This window comes from Podarcis melisellensis (genome assembly GCF_964234715.1).
Source record: "Podarcis melisellensis genome assembly, chromosome: Z".
Lineage (NCBI taxonomy): Eukaryota > Metazoa > Chordata > Lepidosauria > Squamata > Lacertidae > Podarcis > Podarcis melisellensis.
Window position 1 is genome coordinate 21,281,203 of NC_138547.1, and position 21,397 is coordinate 21,302,599.

Below are 21,397 nucleotides of genomic sequence, written 5' to 3' on the forward strand. Positions count from 1 at the left end.
TCCCCCCCCCCCAGAAAAAAGCACTGGGGAAGAGAGAGGAGACATCCTTAAGCCTTGTGTCCCGTTCCCCTCCCCAACCTTCCAGCCAGTTTTTAAATATGCTCCTTGGTTATTTAACCCTCTAAATCCCATGTTAGCTGTTATGTGAGCCAAAATCTTTCCCCGGGAGTTTTCTGATAAATTTTCTGAGTTGCCACCACCACTCAAAATATTCAAGAAAATGGCCCCCTACCCCGAATATCACTACTCCCAAATCGAATGAGGAATTCTGGGAGTTCAGTTTTCACTTAGCCCTAAAATACACACCCCTTCTGTGCAAGGTTCACATCTGAACCTTTGGGTGCTCCCTTCCTTGGGTGCATTTCCAGCACCTAGAGTTGGTTTCCCAAATCCCAACTCCTATCAACCACAGACAGCAGGCCTGAGAGTTAGGGATAAGGGGAAGGAGGGGAGTTGGGAGTCCAGCAGAAACACCTATAAGCAGGGCCGGATTTAGATGAAGAGAGGCCCTAGGCTGCTCCACTTGTGAGGCCCCTCCCCATCCCCCACCCTCACGACTAGAAGAAAATGGAAGAGTGTTATAAACAAAATTGAGTGAAGCCAAGGATGATGGTGGGCATTTAAAATTCTGCAATTCTCAATTTCTCCTCAAAAGGACATAAGATGTTATTGTTAAATATCATGTTGATTTTTTTTAATGCATAAAATTAACACTGAAAAACTTTTGCAATTACTGAACTTTGTAAACTTTTTGTGGAATAAGCATTATTTTTTAGGAAAATGAAGTTGTAATGTTATTCTTAAAAGAACAAAAACACCTTGAGTTTACAAATTATATTGCCTGGGAAGTGTAAATAATATGAGCATGATTACCTGACAGTGTGGCACTTTTAGAATCTACTTTATGTTGTCATTAAAAAGTCAGTTTTAAAATACATATTAAGAAGTAAACTACAACCATCAATACAGTAAGGCTAAATTGTTTCCCCCCTAGCCTTCCTCATAGCAAAATCATCCAAAACTTCATGAATATTTGTTTGTCTAAGTTGGTCACTTTCAATGTACAGAATGCTCAGTGTGGACAACCTCTCTTGAGACATTGTGGCCCTTAATTCAATTTTAAATTCTTTGGAGTCTTGAAAAACTCCTCTCTCCTGAGCAGTTAGTGACCATAAGGCTAAGAAATAGCTGCAAAATTGCTTCCACATTAGGAAAGGCCATACAAATTTTGTCCTTGTATATAATTTGATAAAGGTCTGTATGAGACCGAGAATACTCTGCTGTAGGCCTATGGCTTTGTCTCACTTACAGGTGAAAGTGCAAAAGTTCATCAATAAGTTTCAGGCCAGTATATTCCGGGTATCTTCTAACAACAGTTCCACACCTTGCTGAATTTCTTGCTTAGATGTTGTCAAATCAGCAAGAATGGCAAACAATTGTGCAACATCACTGTACACAGTACTTCTTCTTTTTAAATTGGCTTCAAGTGCATCTAATATAGGAATAAATGATTTTTTCCTAAACCTGTATCTTGAAGAAAGTGCATCTAAGGCATCAGGTGCACTTCTGCCATTTCCTTGCCATTCCCTCATTCTTTGTCTCCTTGTTTTGTAGTTGACATTTGGCAAGGTGGCTTTTGCTTGTTTCTCAAGCTCATCAAAATCATCTCTAATTTTCCTTAAGAAATCCAGAAGTGAACTGTACAAACTTGCACAAGAACTCAATAACAGGTCTGATTTCTGAAGGGCTTTGCTGACCTTGTGAAAATGACCTAGCACACGGGTCCAAAAATGCAGCGTAAACACAGATTCCAGTTCTTACATTTTCTGCAAAAGATTGTTAGCTTGGACTCTGGTCTCCCCCTTCCCATTAATGTCAGAGTCAGTATGAGGTCCAGTTACTAACATGCAGCCTGGCCTCCTGCCTTCTACAGGTAGTTCTGGATCCCTCTGCAGATCCCTTCCCACTGCTGCCTTCCCTGATTCCCCAAGACCTCTCTCTGCCTGGGGGCAACCTGCAGTGCATGCTGCAGGCACCAACAGGTCTCTGTGAAGTGTGAAAAAATAGACTTTGCTGCCTGGGAGGGGTGAGGCCAGTGCCAGTCACATGTGCTTGCCTTGCTCTGTGCAAGCCAAGGAGGAGGGAAGGAATGGAAGGGACTTGGGAGAGCTCACTTGCCTGGTCTATCTGCCCCATGCAGCCCCCCACTCACACTCTCCCACTGATTAAAGTGCAGTATGTAGCACTACTGACCTGACCCTTGAGCTGGGGAAGGCTGTGCAGCTGGTTGTTGACTCTGGGCAACAGGTCTCCACACAGAGTAAGAACCCCAAACATGGGTTACAAGCTCTTTGAAGACCTTCCCTCCCTACCCAGAATACATTTCCAGAACCATCATTCATACATTGCTGATACATCAATATGATGTCACAAGGAGGGAGGGGAGTCGTGAGGTTGCCCAAGTTCATCAACTTGCCTCAGTTCTCAGATCTAGTTCTTAACACCTTAAGTTCCCGCCACCTAAGTAACAATAAAACTATCTATAACAATAAAAGTATCTGGCCTTCCTGAGGATGGGCTGTGGGAACACCTGGCCTCAGGAAACCCATCAACAGATGTTCATTGTTCCCCTCAAGGGAGGGGTGCTCTGTACTTGACTGTATATCCCAAGGATTATGGAGGAGGGTGGTATCCAAGTTGAGTACGTGACCTCTCCCTTCGAAGATTATGGAGGAAGATGATGTCCAAGTCCGCCTTTCCTTTTGAAGCAAAATGTCGTTGAAATAGGAGAATTGGTTATGGCATTTATTTTATGTGATTTTCAAAGGTTAGGAGTCCAGCATGGTCAAGTACAAAGGGATACAATTCTGACACTTCCTTGCAACAATGCAACAAGTTTTGCCAATAGAAACCAGAAGGGATACAATTTGCCAGCCTTCTCCATTAACAGTGCAAAGGCTCATTGTCCTGGGGTTTTGAGGGAGGAGAGGTGTTGAGAGGTGACAAAAATGATTTCCAATAAGTGCCCCTCTTTATTTCCCCCCTTTTATTTCCATAACAAGTCACTGAGTCTGTACTTTGAATACTGACACCAGGGACCCAGAAGTGGCAGCACTTGTCAGCCCAACCCCTGCACAGCCTCATCAGGGCTGGACTTAAGGCAATTGGAGCAATTGGGCCAAATTGGGCCCCGTAGGCCTCTTAAATGTGAAACTGAGAGTTTCTAGGCTGTGCTAACAGTGAATATATTGTGTTATTTTAAGTAACACTTCATTGCCCCGCACCAGGGCAGTCTAGATGGATTCTATTTCTGACTCTAAGATTCCAAGTTGGGACCCTGAGCTTCAAATTGGGCCCCGCTGGCTAGTCCTGAGTCTCATAGTTGCTGTTAATTATTCCCTTTGATAATTTTATTGTTTTATATTTTTCGTAAACCAGTTTCGGGGTTTTTTAATTTAAAAAAAGGGTGCATAAATTTTATGAAATAAATAATAGTAAATAATTAATAAACAGCTAGACTTTTAAAATTGATGCATCCCTCTTGACAAATTGAAATTGCAGAGTTATGAGAAGCTTAAAGAGAAGGTGCGAGACTGGTTACACTATTTTCAAATAAGAGAGGTTTACAACCAGGACAAAAAAGTGGGTTTCCAGGTGGAAAGATCAAAGTTAGAGACAGAATTGCTAGAACCCAATGCTAAGATTCTATCAAGAATGTATAATTTGCTGCTGAAATGGAACACTGAGGAAGAAACAGTAAAATCGGCAATGATAAAATGGGCACAAGATATAGGATATGTTTGCTGACTGGGAGAAGTTGTGGACCACCGGGATTAAATTCACGGCATGTAATGCCCTAAGAGAGAATATTATGAAAATGATGTACAGGTGGTACATGACCCCAGTCAAGCTTGCAAAAAATTATCATTTGCCCGATAATAAATGCTGGAAATGTAAAGAAAACGAAGGTACATTCTTTCACCTTTGGTGGACGTGCCCAAGGATTAAGGTTTTCTGGGAGATGATCTATAATGAATTGAAAAAGGTATTTAAATACACTTTCCCTAAGAAACCAGAGGCCTTTCTCCTGGGCATAGTTGACCAATTGGTGCCAAAGAAGGATAGAACTTTCTTTATGTATGCTACAGCAGCAGCAAGAATACTTATTGCAAAGCATTGGAAGACACAAGACCTACCCACTCTGGAAGAATGGCAGATGCAAGTAATGGACTACATGGAAATGGCGGAAATGACTGGCAGAATCCGAGACCCGGGAGAAGAGTTGGTGGAAGAAGATTGGAGGAAATTTAAAATTTATCTACAGAAACATTGTAAAATTTTTGAATGTTGATGACATTGAAATGAACTGAAGGGGTTCTAGCAACAAGGTTAAAAATAAGATTGGATTGATAATAGATAAATTAATTGGATATGAATTTGCTGAATTAATTTTTAAAAGGGATACAAAAAAGGGAGATGTGGGGAAGTCAGGAAAATAAGTGAATCAAAGATGAGAAATCAAAAAGAGGGATTTTTGTGTTTTCTTTTTAGTGTGTTCTTTTTTCTGCTTTTTTCTACTTTTTCTATAAGTTAAATGTTTGTATTTTTTGTATTTTGTAACTTTATATTTTTGTGTATGTGTTTTTTCTCTTTTCTGTTTGTTGTTATTCCTAAAATTTAATAAAATATTATTATAAAAAAAAATAAATAAAATTGACGCATCCCTCTTACCCCGCCCTCTTACCCCTCCCTTTGGGGGCTGCTGAGCGCAAAGTCTGGCGCAGAACCCAGAGACAGGCTGTGCGGGCTGCCTGTCAGTCCGCACGAAGTCCGCCCAACCGGTCTCTGGCGGCCAATCATATCGCAACAGCTTACCCCATTCTCATTTGTCAACGGGAGTCTGACGCGTCCTTCCTACTCCTCCCTCCCCTCCTGAACTCCTTTCTCCTCCACTTCCAGTCCAAAAAGTAAAAGTTCGGGTAGGGGCGGAGACTTAGTGAAAGAGGAAGAAGCGCAGGGGACCAATAGCTAGGCAGCGGAAGTTTCTTTCACCCAATCCGGTACTGGCCCGACGCGCGGCCTGGCCTATGGGCGCCGGGCTGCCCGTGAGTGGCTTTTTCTGTCTGTCGCTGAAGGAAGGGAGGCCGGTTCAGTCATGGCGGCGTTTCTGAGGTTTCTGGCTCTGGGTTTCTTGGCCGTGCTGGCCGGCTCCGGCGTCGGAGGGCAGAAGAAGAAGGAGGTGAGTGGGACTGGCTGGAGGAGGGCCGATGCGATCGCGATCCAGGCGGGAGGAGGAGAAGGAGAGGGGCACACCGAGGTCATCCAACCGCCCACCTTTCTTACTCTCAGAGCCCAACTTACGGAGGCTCGCCAACAACGGTTTGCTAGGCCCGCAGTTATCCTAGGAAGAGCTGTGTGTGTGTGTGTGTGTGTGACGGACTACAGGTTGCCGAGCATGTGCAGAGTGCCGCCCCCCCCCCCGCGCCTCAAGCACTTTGCATCGCTTAATCGCCGCTCGTCTCTCCCACTGCAGTCCTGTGGGAGTCTTCGCCCCTCACTAATTCGCTTGCCGCCGCAGAGAGTTCCTTGGTGGAGAGATGGATTCATAACAAGTGATGACGATGATGAAGATTATAATGAATGAAAAAGTTGTGGCTGCGCCTTCAGCTGCTGCCAGTTACACTGCAATAGAATACGTTTCGCCTAATTTATGCACGACCAGACTGCAGCTATAGGCGCAAGCGAATTAGTGCCGCCAGATTTTAGCAAGAGATACCTAGAAGAGGGCATGTTTTCTTGTCACGTAGGGTAAACGACGGGCGCTGCCTGCGCTGAGGAGGAGGATCCTACGGTTATGACTCTTAGTGAATGGCAGGTGATGAGGGAGAGAACTGAGAATGGGGCAGCATCTAAGGGTGCCTTGGCATTTCTATGCAGACCGTATGTTGTGTGGCCAAGTTCATGGAATCAAAGGCTTGTTGCTGGTTGCATTATCTGAATGCCGTGAACAGGCCTAGTGTACTCCATATAATCTGGACATCTTCCGTGGCCTCTGACCACGGGTTGATGGGAGTTGTAGTCTGCCAACATCTGTAGGACACGAAGCTGCAAGCAGCACTGAGGAAGTGAATATTCACCTTGATTTATCAATGCTAGTTGCTGTAAAGAAATGGTACTGGGAAGGAGATGAAATGATAACATACTGGAAAGGCTAAAGAGAAGACATCAGTTTTCCATTCTCAGTCTCCCAACACGGCTTAGGAGCTGGGTCTGATTCTGGGATCATGCAGCTAATACATATCATTTAAATGTCATGCATGGTTGTTCAGATTAAGATGTGGCAGCTTAGACTCCTAGTAGAAGACTTGTTTAACAGAAACTGTTTTCTTCCTTCCAATTTTATATTTTAGATGGTTCTTTCAGAAAAAGTGAACCAGCTGATGGAATGGGCTAGCAAACGGTCGGTAATTCGACTGAACGGTGATAAATTTCGTCGTCTTATAAAGGCACCACCAAGAAACTACTCTGTGATTGTTATGTTCACTGCGCTTCAGCCTCACAGACAATGTGTTGTGTGCAAGTATGGATTTAAATTACTTGAAAATTCATTATTACAGAAAACCTTTGTATGCTTTTTTGTGTCACAGTATTTCTTCTTTGTTTTATCTTTTTTACTTCAAACTTATTCTGTTATACTCAAGGGGAAAGCACCATGCTAGCATTCAAAAAATCAGGTGCACTAAAATATTGTTGAAGTAGCAATTAATCATTGTGATATTTTGAAAATAATTCTTTTAGAAATGATATAAAGTCATACACAGGGAGTTGCTTTTTAAGTTAAAAGTACTATACCTGCTTCTTATGAAGAGAATTTGACAGAAAGAATGTCTCTTCAAACAATTCATGTAGGTATTGTGCTTGCTAAACCTTATTCAAGCACCTGATTCACAGACCATCATCTTTAATTGACTTAGCATTTGGCATCAGAGACTTAAATTCTACCTGCGCACATCTGAAGTGCCAACCGTAACTGGTTTAGCATTTAGCATTAAAGATTTAAATTCTACTTACTCACACCTGGAGTGCCATCTGTTCTCAAATTATAAAAAATATTCTCAAAGAAATGCTCATTGACATGAGGGATCCAGCTAAACACATTATTTATTGGTACTACATTAGCTGAGAATGAGGGATGTGGGTCTTTGAATCCTACTATATAAAAGGCTTTCTCCAAAGAAAGCAAAATTGCAACTTTGTGGGAATGCCAGGAAGTATATGCATCCCTGTCAGTTCAGATGCTGTTCTTTTGTAGTGGTGACATGTGGCTGCATGATCATTGCTGCTGTTCAAGTTTCTTCTTACAGCTAGTGTGAAAGTGTGGGCTTACGTTCTTGAAACTTCTGATGGGCTAAATGCTTTTAAATCTTGACATGGTTAGATGCTTGAACAGCACTTTCTTACATTTTTGTAGGCAAGCTGATGAAGAATATCAGATTCTGGCAAACTCATGGCGGTACTCAAGTGCATTCACAAACAGGATCTTTTTTGCCATGGTTGATTTCGATGAAGGCTCTGATGTATTTCAAATGGTAATGTGCTTATTGCATAGTTATACTTGTGGAGTAGGATTAAGAAAAAGATGTGCATTACTGTTTTGTTTTTAAAAACGGTTTATACTTACTGGGGCATCAGTAACATAAACATACTTAATATTACTCTAATATTTAGGATTGCACATTAAGTAATAACTTGCTTCTTCAGAGCATTTCAAACTAAGTGGAGTGGGAGGGAAGAAATAAGCTTTTCTGGTAACCTGTAGTACAACTACTGGTATTTATGTGAGACAGTGGAGTTTGCAACATAGACCTATGTGTCTTGGTTCACAAGTTATGCCTGGATAACTTCAGAATCTGAGCTCCATTTCAGAGCATGGATTTTAGGTAGCAGCTCAACAGACAATTTCTTTGTGTTTCTTTAAAAATACAGCTCAACATGAACTCTGCTCCAACCTTCATTAATTTCCCAGCAAAAGGGAAACCGAAAAAAGGTGACACATACGAACTGCAAGTACGAGGTTTTGCTGCTGAACAGCTAGCCCGTTGGGTTGCTGATAGAACTGATGTCAATGTAAGTAAAGGCCAGACTTCAACTTCTATGCAGTGTTTTGCTTCTAACTGTAATATAAAGAAATATATTATTGTTCTGTTGCCTCAAATAGCAGGACTGCCACACGAAGAGAACAAGTTCATGAGCACTTGTCCATCTTTTCCACCATATGCATACACTCAATTATTTATTTTAAACCAGAAGTGGATGCTCTATGAAATCATGTTTTCCATGGTGGATGGAGAAAGGGTCGGTTGGTTGAACTGTTACATATTTTTATGGAGAGGCAATTTTGTTGTGTCCTGTGTTTCCCAGTTGTCATGAGCATGCTGGTAAAACTGCTAGTGATTGGAGTGTCTTTTTAAACATACTTCTGGTATATTCTCATGTCACTTTTCAAATTATTTTCAGGGCATTCTAAAATCCAGCAACAACCCTTTGCTATGGTTTTTGTATTATTTTTGCAGCTTAATCCTATCCTTAATCTTATATTATCTGGGAGTAAGGCCACTGTGTTCGGTGGGAATTGTTTCCACATAAGTGTGCATGTAATAAATGCAGCTTTAAATTGTTTAAAGGTTCTTATTAGAGACCTGTGGGCATCTTCACCATTTACCTGTAAGGTAAGATTGACTGCAACTTGGAGCAGGAATACCTCAGTGGTACATCTCAGTTTGAAACGCTCACTTCATTGTGGTCTAGTATACTCCGTGATATTTCTGAGGTTTTGTACACAAGATGAAACTTTTTCTTTTTAAAGCAGATGTTTTTGTAATGCGCTTCCTGGCTATAGTTTAATTGTAACCTACTTTGAGGTAGCTTATGAGAACAACAGAGTGTAATGTAATTAAAATATTGAAATTATTTGTATACTTCAGTGTTACTTCTCAAAAGCAATTTTCCGTATGGAACACTTTAGATTTTTTTTTAGAAGTTGAAGTAGTTTTGCTGCATTCTCAAAAACTTACCTATCCCTCTAGTAGTAAAACTGTTCAGGAATTATTGGTGCCTATATATTTTTGTACAGAATTCTTCCAGTTTGCTTTAATGTGCAAACTGTTTTTGACTTTCATAGATCCGTGTGATAAGGCCTCCAAACTATGCTGGGCCCTTGATGTTGGGGCTGCTCCTCGCTGTTATTGGTGGCCTTGTGTACTTAAGAAGAAGCAACCTGGATTTTCTGTATAACAAGACAGGCTGGGCTTTCGCTGCTTTGGTAAGCAAATTATGTTGTAACCACTTCGTTTCCTCTTTTCTCCTCAGGATCTCTCTCCCAACCTTCCTCATCACTTGGCCTATTCTTTGCATGCATCTACTGTGATCTGGCTGTATTGTTTTTCAGTTTAAAAAACAGATTGTCATTCTGGTTTTTAGTAACAGTTTCTTTTCCACTGATTCAGATGGAAAGGCTGCTGTATCTTGTCCCCCATTCCTGTCAGCATCGCCCTTGAGCCAGTGCCACCAACTGGACTCATCCACTTCAGCCCCGACTGGGCTAGGCGAGCTGGGTAGCACTTCCAGAGACCACCTTCTGCACAGGAACAGGTCAAAGTGCTGTGGACTCGCAGCTTAGAGTTGTGAGCACCAGATTCACTCCAACAGGAAGACAGTCGTCGCACAGCAGAGTATAGCATAGCATAAATGACTCGGAGATCAGCTCTGTAGAATATCTTCTTTATTCTATCTACAACTATAATACACAACTATATACAGAGCTAAATGAGGTCTAAACAGAAAATGCTGAACTGCACTGAGTGTCTGCAGCTGCTCTTAGCAGCAACCTTATCTATACACACAATCTCTCTCTAACACTCAGTCTCTCTCTCTCTCTCTTTGATGTGAGGCTGGAGCGAAATAAGTAGAGAGCAGAAAACCACCCCTCCTCTCTGGAGAATCAGCAGATTCTTGGATATGGGAAGGGTGAAATCTCCTCAATTCCAGGGGAGTATTAGCAAACAGGGTGGCTTTGGATCCTGAAGATCCAGTGCCATTTCTAGAAAATCCCTTCTTGTTCTCTCCAGCGTCAGAGTTCTGATATCAGAGTGATAATGGCTGTGGACCTTTCTGCAGCTTCATAGAGCAGGTATATGAGGTCAGATCTTCTTGTCTGAGGTTGAACCTCTCTGTCCTTTGAGAGGGAAACCAGGAGAATACTATTCTTCCCCCACTCCCACCCCTAAGATTGTGGCAAAAGGTTTTTTGTTTGCCAGTTTGTAAATTGTTGTGAGTTTACATTTTAAAGGAAATAAAATAGCTTCATTCCCTTAGTGGGAGCTCTTTTATTTGAGGAAAGATGCAATTGTGAAATTACTGTTTTCTGTTGGATTAAAAAAAGGGTTTTAATTGCTTTGCTTGGGGCATGTTCAGTATTGGCAGCCACTTGTGGACAGGATGCTCTTGGCTATGTCACATGATTGTGTAATATGCAATCATGATGTGGGCATAAATGAAATATAAACTCGTTTTGAGGATTCAACTAGGGCACAGGCTCAGAATATATCTGAAATTTAAAGCTGTGGGGAAATAGTGGGAACAAATTAATGATCAGTATAGTTTGAGGTCACTTAAAAGGTGAGCAATGTTTGAATCAGGGATGTCTTTCTTGGTGCTTACAAGTTTACTGATTTCTCAACATGTTGTTTCCAGTGTTTCGTTCTGGCAATGACATCAGGGCAAATGTGGAATCACATCAGAGGGCCACCATATGCTCATAAGAATCCCCATACAGGTCAAGTGGTAAGTGATCATTTAAAAAACAAACAAACATCAAAACTCCAGTATAACTTTTTAAATATGTTAACATGTCTTTCAGCATATACTCCCCTTCCAAGTTCATTTGTAAAACTCTAAAACACATGAAAATACAACCCCCATCCCATAAAAGCAGCAGCTACTAAGTATTTTTTCATGTGTCAAAGTGTCAAACAACTCAACCACAGACTTCAATTAATGTTTCTCTAGAGGCTTTCTAAGGACCAGCAGAGTGTTTCTCTGGTTCCAAAGAGTTCCAGAGATTCCCACCCTGGGAGAAAGCACTATTCCTTGCACTCACACAATTTAATAGCTCTTGCTTGATGGACCAGAGAGCAGGACTCCTGCTTGGGCAGGCTCATACAGGTATAGGTGGTCCTTTAGACAACATAGTCTCCAACGATTTAGGGTTCTAAAGGCCACAACCAGCTCTGAATTGAGTCCAGAAGTAGAGGAGTTGTCAGTGTAACTGATACAGGATAGGTGTATTCAGAACAGGAGGTACAGAATATGTAACAGATACAGTACAGGAGTATTCAGAATAGGTGATACATTTTTTACTGGAATGTGTAGATTACTGTTCTCTCCTGAATCTTTTTTTTGCCACACTCTGCCTGTTAAAGAGGTCCCTGATTAGGCATATTCCTACCTTCAATTTATTGTTAAAGGTTCTGTCTTTCATACTTGTAGGCCTCTTAAATGTGAAACTGAGAGTTTCTAGGCTGTGCTAACAGTGAAAATATTGTGGTTATTTTAAGCAACACTTCATTGCTTTCGGATTCTCACAAACTGTTGGTCACAGTAATGCTTCTAAATCTCGCATTTTCAGTTTTAAAAATATATACGTTTTGCCTCCTATTTACTTTCACTACATACTGTAGTGAAATTTATGTATCCTCTATTTGTTTGTATTGTATTGTATTGTATTGTATCCTCTATTCAAAATTTATGTATCCTCTATTTGTTTGTATTCAACTTGGTTTTGCTCAGACCTGACCCACTGAAATTAAGGAACGTGATTAAGTTATGCTCATTAATCTCAATGAGTAAGACTGAGTTCAGTGCCACCCCATGTTTAGTAAAAGTGCAGAAGCACATTGAATTGAGTTTTCTGTTTGAAAGCTTGCAAAGATTTAACGTGGGGACCTTCTTTATAAGTCTACTTTAAACCTTGATCAGGAAAGTTCTGTGGTTATTTTGGCACATGGCTTGCAATCAGAGCTCCTGCATGAAGCAGGATTGCCCTCTGTCTCCCCTGCTTTTTGTGCTGGCCCAGGTGTTTAGCAAGTTGCTGCGAGTTTTAATCTGCCACCACATCTCTACCTATTTAGATTCATACCAAGAATGTTTGAAGACTGGAAATTTTTTTAATTGGCAAAACATGATTCTAACATTTATACATATATACAATGAAAGCCTTGTTTGCCACACAGAGTATTATTTCAATTGACTTCACAAGGGGGTGAGACAGTATGTAATATTGGATGGTGTTACACCATGTGACCTCTGCACGGTGATATCATGGACTGGCTGGCTGGAGGGGAGTGGTGGGTGGCACCTGCCAGGGAACCCCCAATGGAAACCCCATAGCAGGAAGGCTCAAAGCCAGGGGATGGTGGGATGCTGAGGAGAGGTCAGGGGGAGAGGCTTGGAAGGAAGGGCTGGATGTTGAAGGTGCAACAGGATTTAGCAAGTAGGAAGTGTTGGTGACAGGGAGCAGTTCAGACTCCGAGGCTGAAGCAGAGGAGGGGGGTCAAGAGGCTGCTGAAGAATCCAGGGACCCTCCTTCTCCTGCTGCGACAAGCTCCCCTCCTTCATGGTCTCCAAGAATATGCAGAATAATGAGGAGGGCAGAACAGAGGCCAGAGGCACGCTTGGGAAATATCTGGGAGAGGAGGAGCCTCAGAAAGGGCACAAGGCAGGGATCTTCAGTCCTGGCAACTGCTCCATAGTGCTGATACCTGCTGGGAAATGTTGCTGAGTTGTATAAAGTTTAATTGACTAACTCTTTACTAACTTCACTAACAATGAAGCCTTGCGTCTTTCATACTGACTTGCATCTGACTCTGGCCCTGACAAGTATGAAGTATGATCACATCTTGTTATGTTCCGGGGACAGAACAAAAACATATATATCCGAACACCCCTGGAACCACCCCTGCATGAGCAATTTTACCTCCCAGAGCTGGTGCACTGAACAGGTCTTACCCCCACAAACAAGGCAGAGAGCTTTTATGCTCTCCTGCTTGCATACTGGGCTCTGGGGGGCTCTCTTGTTGCTTCTGGGAGGCTCTCACAAGATCTGAGTTCCCATAAGATCTTGTGAGAGCCTCCCAGAGCTTGGTAAGCAAGGTGCAGAGCTTAAAAGCTATTTGTGTGCCAGGAAAACCCAGAACAAAAGGAGCTTTTAAGCTCTCCAACTTGCATGCAATTAATTTGCAGGCTTTCAACTTGCCAGCTTTCAGCTACAGAGGTTGAAATTGTGCTAGTTAATTGTGTGCAAGATGTGATCATACAGTATTACTAGTAATCCAGGGATTGGACCAGCTGCGTGGATACAAATCAAATGTATTGCGAATTGTAGTTCCTATAGGGAAAATCCATTTGGGCGGTTTTGTAAAAATGCTTATTCAGACATAAAAAATCTGTTTTTGTCATCTTATTTTTGGATTTGGAGGTGGTGGTATGCCAAACAAGTACCCTCCAATTTTCTCACCGGCGTTTCATCTGGTTAGAGAAAAAGCCCAAGGAACTTCTATAATCTTTGGTTTATTCTTATTTCTTAGGTCAACAAAGGAACATGGATATAGGCCTCTGAAAACACATGGAAAGGCATTTTAATATAATTAGACAGGGACCAATCGACCCATATGCTCATTTTCAATGGGTATCATTGGGGCACTTTGTATGGTAGGGGGAAGAGGTATAATTTTATTTTAAGTTAATTTCTTATTTATGTAAAACCGATAAACATTTTTTTAAAAAACAACTTCAGAAGCCAAACACTAATAGTAAATTCATCTGAATACACTTAAATGGAAGTTGCACACTTCTTAAAGGAGGATAAGGAGTGTGTGTTAGAAAGACCAGTAACCTTTTTAGTTGGGTCCTGTTGCTCCTTTGCATATCTTATACTTAGGGAGAAAGTGAAACTGCATTCCTTGGAAGCAAATCTTTTATGCAGTTTTGTTAGTTGTCGTCTTTAAAGTGCATATATGCATTTCATAAACCAACTGGATAGATTTCCCTTTTGCTGGGAGGTATGGTATTTTGGGTTATGGCTCCAACTTCTGGTCAAGGCAGGTGCAAACACTTTGGAAAAAGGCTATAACAACCATGATGCTCCAGTAAGCAATGGTTCCCAGGGGGTCTGTGGCACCATTCACATAACAAAAAGTACTATAGAGAGAGCAAAATTTTCCAAAATAGGGGTCCATGGCTTGGCTTTTGAAACAAAAGGGGTCCACAGAACTTAGGTAATTGGGAACCACTAGTTCGCTCCTCTCTTGGTCAGATTAGGTACATTTGCTTCTCTCTGACTCTCTTTGGCTCTTGGATAGATGGAATTGCTGAAAGAGTGCTCTTCTTTGCTTTTTGAGACTGTTATAGGTGACAGTAACAATGCAGTCTCTAGTCTAGGAGGACTGGGCTATTGCCTTTGTAGGTTAAAGCCAGCATTTTAAATGTAGAAAGCAATCACTGTTACACATCCTGAAATATTGTTGTAGTTCCTGGCAAGAGATGGACCATCGCATGGAGCATTAGCTGACCTGAGAAGGCAGGTACCACAGTAATATGCTCTAGGAATATCTACTGATTGGAACAGTTTTGCAGTCAGCAGAATCCCTTTTAAGTAAGTCTGGAGTAATATGCTCTAGGAATATCTACTGATTGGAACAGTTTTGCAGTCAGCAGAATCCCTTTTAAGTAAGTCTGGAGACTGAGTGAACCTGGCTTTTCATCCCCATGTAGATCTGTGTGTGAGCATGTGCAAATTTAGATCAGGAATCTTATAATCAAATATGAAATAATCAAAACTGCATAATTTTTTAACCCTTTTCTTGCAGAGCTATATCCATGGGAGCAGTCAAGCTCAATTTGTTGCTGAAACACACATTGTTCTGTTGTTTAGTATCCTTCTTAACAACAAATACTTAAGCGTGAAAACCTTTTGACCAGATCTAGCCAAAGTTTCCTGGGGCTTGCATTGGTGACTTTGCAACCTTCTAAAGAAATCATTGATCAGATCAAGCAAGTAGTTGCTGAATTCTGATGCCTGTCAAGTGTAGTTATCTGAATGGAAAACCATTGTAACTGCTAGATTTTCATATAGGTGGTAGCCAACTATCTTAAGAGTAGACTCAGTGAAATGAATACTGTAGATCTAAATGTGTGTCCTTTATTTTCAGTGGCTCCTCTCTCAGTAAGATTGCTGTTATTTTTAAAGACAGACATGCTTAGGATGTTTGTACTTTTACCTCTTGTTATAAACGCTCCTTGGAGTTATCTGTATAAGTTTAAGCTTTTAATTGTAACTTCAAAGTGCCACAGACTGTGATTTCCCTCTCTATGCTTCTTGAGTTTGTATCTGTTAGTACAAACTGAAAATGGCATTGCTTGTGAAGTGGGTTGTAATCCATGAAAGCTTTTGACTCAATAAGTTTGTCTTTATAAACTGCTTTGAATTATTTAATTTGGTTAACATTGTGTAACTTATGCTGCCCGCCCCATCCCTAATTCAGTGATTTCCCCCTCCAGCTCCCCTCACTACTGTCTCTTGCTTCCAATTGTGCATAAAAGATAACAAGTCAGGTGGGGTGGGCAGGAATCTAGCAAGTTTTTGAGAACGCAGAGACCTAAAACATAATGACTCTTACCCTTCCTCCTTTTTTCTGTAGTTCAACCCAGAATGCTAGGACAAGGTTGCTGAGTTCAAACTTGGCTCAGTCTTGCAAACTCTGCAACTACAGCAAAAGTTAGGATTTTTCTAAATGCATAGCATTAAGAAACTGGATAGGAATGTGCCGTACTTTTGTTCAGCCTGTTGAAGTGGTTTAGCCTTAAACAGCTTTCTCAGATGCTGGTGTTACTCTTGGGATGGTGCTCCTGCATGAAGCTGCAACTTCTGACCTGGAGGTAATGAAGAGAAAAAGTAAGTACCAGATTTCGCTTCACCTGGCAGGGATGGTAATGTTGGGTTGCAGCGCCATCTTCTGGTCAATCCTGACACCACAGCATTCTCCCTTCCTTCCTTCCTTCCTTCCTTCCTTCCTTCCTTCCTTCCTTCCTTCCTTCCTTCCTTCCTTCCTTCCTGTGCCTGGAATGCAGTGTGCTTGCATTTTTAAACAGGGAATGCCAGGATGGGAAAAGCAGGTGTGTGTGTGTGTCCATAAAAAATATTTTGGTACTTGGGAAAACTTTCCTCTGGCAGTTGTGTTGTCAGTAAGAATAGGTTTGTTACTTATTGCTGGTTTTCTAAGTTGTATGGCCTCTTTTGCTCCTTTTGAGTGTTTCCTCACAAATTAATTCAGTTGGAACTGCAGTTAGACAAACTGTGTGGGTGGCGCTGTGGTCTAAACCATTGAGCCTAGGGCTTGCCAATCAGAAGGTTGGCGGTTCGAATCCCCTCAACGGGGTGAGCTCCCGTTGTTCGGTCCCAGTTCGGTCCCAGCTCCTGCCCACCTAGCAGTTCGAAAGCACGTCAAAGTGCAAGTAGATAAATAGGTACTGCTCCAGTGGGAAGGTAAACAGCATTTCTGTGAGCTGCTCTGGTTCGCCGGAAGTTGCTTAGTCATGCTGGTCACATGACCTGGAAGCTGTCTTCGGACAAATGCCGTCTCCCTCGGCCTATAGGGTGAGATGAGCGTGCAACCCCAGAGTCGTCCGCGACTGGACCCTAACAGTCAGGGGTACCTTTACCTTTAAGCATTCTTTAAATTTCAGTTTCATGATTGATTATTTTCATGCTGTTTTGGCAAGCTGACTTCATTTTGTGATTTATTTCCTGCAGTAATGTGTATGGCTGGCATCGGTTTGGTGGTCTTGTTCTTCAGTTGGCTGCTGTCAATATTTAGATCCAAGTACCATGGCTATCCATACAGGTATGTATTTTTTACTATTTAAAATCCCTTTATCCCAATAAATAGCTTTTTAATAGTATTTTGACATCGAGCTTCCCTGAAAAAAATTTGCATAGTTTGTTTGTTTGGATAGTTCCAAACTATTAATAATACTTAATAATACTTAAATACTTGAACATGGTGTCACTTTTTTCCTTAATGATGTTTTATGAAGTAACACTAATGTCTCAACAAATGAAACTGATCTGTAGAAAACGTAACTTGAAAAAAGAGACATTGCACATACTTTAGTAAATCAAGAAATCTTTAATAAAAAATACATTTAAATAAATAAATTGATGTTTTATGAAGAATATGAATTAGACTGTTTTTTTAAAAAAACAAGCAAGTTAGAAGATAAATAAACCAGATCAAGGGACGCAAGCATGGCCATTCAGAATGCACAATGCAGTACATCACAGGGTTAAAACCACAGGGGGGAATCTTTATTTTATAACCAGACAAGACTACCTTTTCTATTTTGTGATTAAAGAAAAAACATACTTTGTAACTTGGGAAGTATTTGGACAAGTCTCTAAAATATGCTAGGCCCACATGCGGTATACAAATGGCATGCACAGGTTCCTGCCTGCAGAGAGATTGTCTAAGTGGGACTTGGAGGGAGAGGACCCTGAGCTAAGAAAGCATCAGCTGCTGTTCTGTTGGCATGTTTTCTGTCACACTTCCCAAATGATGCTAACTAAAATTTAAATACAGCATATTCTGATGCCAAGTACATTTTACATTTCTCTAAAATCAGTGGGTGTTCAATTTGAGTCTTTCGGATTTGTGAGCAATAATTGCTTATTTTGATTTGGTAACCTGAAAAGTGTGTGTTCTCTCTCTCTCTCTCTCTCTCTCAGCTTCCTAATGAGCTAAAGAATGTTGCACCTCTGCTGTTTTCCTGAAGCGTGAAATATGTGAACCATGCTACCTCCATTTGAAATGAATAGGAATGAGACTGTTGCACACCAAACCAAAGATGTCAAGTGCCTTGACAATTTGCCCTAAAAGTCATGGGGAGTACAGTGGTACCTCGGGTTAAGTACTTAATTCGTTTCGGAGGTCCATTCTTAACCTGAAACTGTTCTTAACCTGAAGCACCACTTTAGCTAATGGGGCCTCCTGCTGCTGGAGCACGATTTCTGTTCTCATCCTGAAGCAAAGTTCTTAACCCGAGGTATTATTTCTGGGTTAGCGGAGTCTGTAACCTGAAGCATATGTAACCCAAGGTACCACTGTATTAAGATACATGTCTTTTGCCATTTAATTTAGGTCTAGTATAATTTTGCATCTGAGTTCCTTGTTTCTGATTAGTTTAAAAGAAAACTACATTTTAATTCTCAGGCGACAGTCCAAAGACCCTCTTTTAGGCAGATGTTAGTGCCTCTGTGTTATGCATAGAGACACCCTGATAATCACAGTTACCACCACTTGTAGCTTCATGAACTACTGGACTTATTCATAGTTCAGCTGTGTTTCAGGGTGGCTTTTAGCAGGGCGGGGAGGCACAGGGAGGGCTGCTTTGACAAGGGAGGTGCCCCAAAACAGTACAGTGTGCATGTGCAGCTTTCCATGCAGCCCTTTGGGCTGTGGCTTTAACTGTTATATACACTGCATTGTATTTCTGGCACCTACAAGGACTTTACATTTTGCCCATATTTTTCTCCCCCTATTGCAAAGGACTCACTGCAGATGCATTCAGTAGGTCCCTCTTTGTAAGATGTTCAGCTTCCAGGTGATCTGATTCTATGTTGGGCAAAAGATTCCTGCACTGCAGGGGGTTGGACTAGATGATCGTCCTGGTCCCTTCCAATTCCATGATGACATTTCTAACCTCGGTTTCTGTGCAACATGTTCCAATGCAGAGCCAATTGGCAAGAGAAGTTGACTCCTTTTTTTTTAAAAGTACATGACTTGAAAGAGACTTCCATAAGCCTTTCTCTCTCTCTCAAACCCTGGGAGTATCTTTCAGTAATACTGCTGTCATAATTATGGGGGGGGGCCCGGTTGCATTCATTCGCTTTGTAATCTACACTAGAACTCCTTCAGTACAGTGCATCGTCCTCTTACTCCATGCACAGTACAAATGCTCATGACTACCAGAAAGTGTTTTCTGATGTTGAAACTGTCATGTGGGCTTGTAGCCCCAGCAGACTTTTGTTCAATAAAGAAGCATCCTCAACAATTTGTGTTAAAAGGTGCACAGCCCGTATCTGATTCTCTGTGCAGAGCAGCCTGCTGTATACACATTCACCAGCCAGACAAAGTCAGTGTGGTCAGCCTTGATAGTACCAATTCGCTATTGTGTTAGTCTCCCAAACAAGTGAATGGCACTGTTAAAGCTATTCATATTGCCAACTTGCTATGGGCTGAAAATAACGCCCTGTTCCAGTATGTTAATGACATGCCTACTGTTCTAGATGCTGCCTGTGTGTGTGTGTGTGTGTGGTTTGTCGTGCACAGAACTCTTCAGTGCATTTGACACTTGACTCACAGAGCAGTTTTTACATGGAAGCCTGTCTCTAGGAGTTGATTTCCATTGCCAGTTTGGGGCAACATCTCTTAAATCTGAACATATTGCATGCAGAATGCAGGGCAAAGCATCAAACATGTCAGTGCTTTTGCCATTGCCTTGTAATAATATTTCACTGCTTTTCTTTACCTCTGAATGCAGTGGAAAGGTGTGGGGTGAGAGAGGGAAGATCCCAATATGTATAATGAATCTTACTTGGTGATTGTAAGCTTTATAAGAAAGTCTCTGTTTCTTCTGCTTTTGCTGCTTTCCCCAGCTTCTTCCATGTTCAATGAAAATGATCTGCTTGGTTCTCATCCTGCAGTCCATGAGGATACTAGGAACTGGATCTAGAAGGAATCTTAAAAGGATTCTAGGAACTGTATTAATTTGGAACTTCTGCTTCTTGGCTTGATAACACTGTCTCCTTCAAGGCAGGCCTAATACTGGGTGTGATTGACGACATAGAACAAGAAAAACGTAGTGCTTTTTCTCGAAGGGAGTGGGTATGGGGAAGGTAAGGGAAATTATGTTTCTCATTAAAAGTTGAATAGAGGTAACTACTACTATACTGAACAAAGTAGTTTTCTCTTATGCAAATTTGCTATATTTAATTATATTTCAAGTGCCTTAACACCATTAGTCTATTTTTTGATATTGACTCCATAAATATTTTTAAAAATGCATTTTTATACAGCTCACAGCATTCAGTTATAGCATGGATATTGAAAGGACTACAATGGATTTTGAACAACTTTCAATAAATATTTTACCTACCCCTGCTGTTGTGTTTCTGAACTTTATCACATCTCTAAATCATCATTTGTGGACTACAGTCCACTGTGATGTTTCCCCCCAGTGGCGTAGCATGGGGGATGCAGGGGGGCCGGCCGCACCCGGCGCAACATCTGGGGGGGCACGCTCGCACTTGCAGCTCTCTGCCCCCTGCTAAAATCCACGGGTTAGGGGGCGCAAATTACTTGCCTTGCCCCGGGTGCTGACAACCCACGCTATGCCACTTTTTCCCCCTCTGCAAGTATATCAGACTTGCTCAAAAGGCTGCATTTTGATAGAAAGATTTTTAGGTGCATTTGACTGAGATGATCTATATCATAAGTGGCCATCATCTAGCTCTATCACATTTGACTCGGACAAGCAATGTCTGCAGCAGTGAGAACATTGTTAGTAACACCATCCAGGACTTCATACTGGAAAGGTCTGCAGAGTGACCATCCCACTTGCACATTGTACCACAAGACACACCTAGTTTTTAGAGGAGGGAAACAAGAAAGCAACGCAAAGCCTCTTGAGCGAAGAGGCAGGAGCGTTCCAGCTGCACTCAAGAGGCTTTGCGTGGCTATCCCTGAAGCCAGGAGAGCAAGAGGAATCCGTGCACACCGATCCCTCTTCTCTCCTGGCTTCAGTGATAGCTGCACAGCCTGCATTCTCTCCATAAGACGCACACACATTTCCCCTTACTTTTTAAGAGGGGAAAAGTGTGTCTTATAGAGTGAAAAATACGCTATTTATAGTTTTTGTTTGTTTGCTCTATATACTACCCTTTATTGAAAGGTCCCAGGGCATTGTACAACATTAAGAACAAACTTTACACAGTGTAATAATAAAAACATAATACAGAGGATAATAATACACAGTATAATCATCATCATCATCATAACAGCCATAGTCCCCGCATTTAATAGACCATAGATTGAGAGGCTTTCCCTCGTATTCTCCTACAGTAGTTGAGCAGAGAGTGGAGGGATCACTTAACACCAAGCCCTGGTAGCAGCAAGGCCCCTGAAGTCAGCTGTCGCCTGACTGAATGTTGGGATTCCTGTCTGCTAACTTCCAGCAACAACAAAACCCAAAGCCTTCATTGAACAGCATAAGGGATGGAGTGGGT

General features: G+C 41.6%; 1 protein-coding gene across 1 annotated transcript; it reads left to right on the forward strand.

The window, feature by feature from the left end:
• The first annotated feature begins 5,078 nt into the window (after positions 1-5,078).
• MAGT1 (magnesium transporter 1) lies at positions 5,079-20,272 on the forward strand. The gene is made up of 10 exons (XM_081897206.1): positions 5,079-5,239; positions 6,411-6,580; positions 7,472-7,589; positions 7,987-8,127; positions 9,182-9,322; positions 10,753-10,842; positions 14,925-14,988; positions 15,935-16,009; positions 16,868-16,958; positions 17,840-20,272. The coding sequence occupies exons 1-10, from the start codon at positions 5,156-5,158 to the stop codon at positions 17,853-17,855; spliced, it is 990 nt and encodes a 329-aa protein (XP_081753332.1). The 5' UTR covers positions 5,079-5,155; the 3' UTR covers positions 17,856-20,272.
• The last annotated feature ends 1,125 nt before the right edge of the window (positions 20,273-21,397 follow it).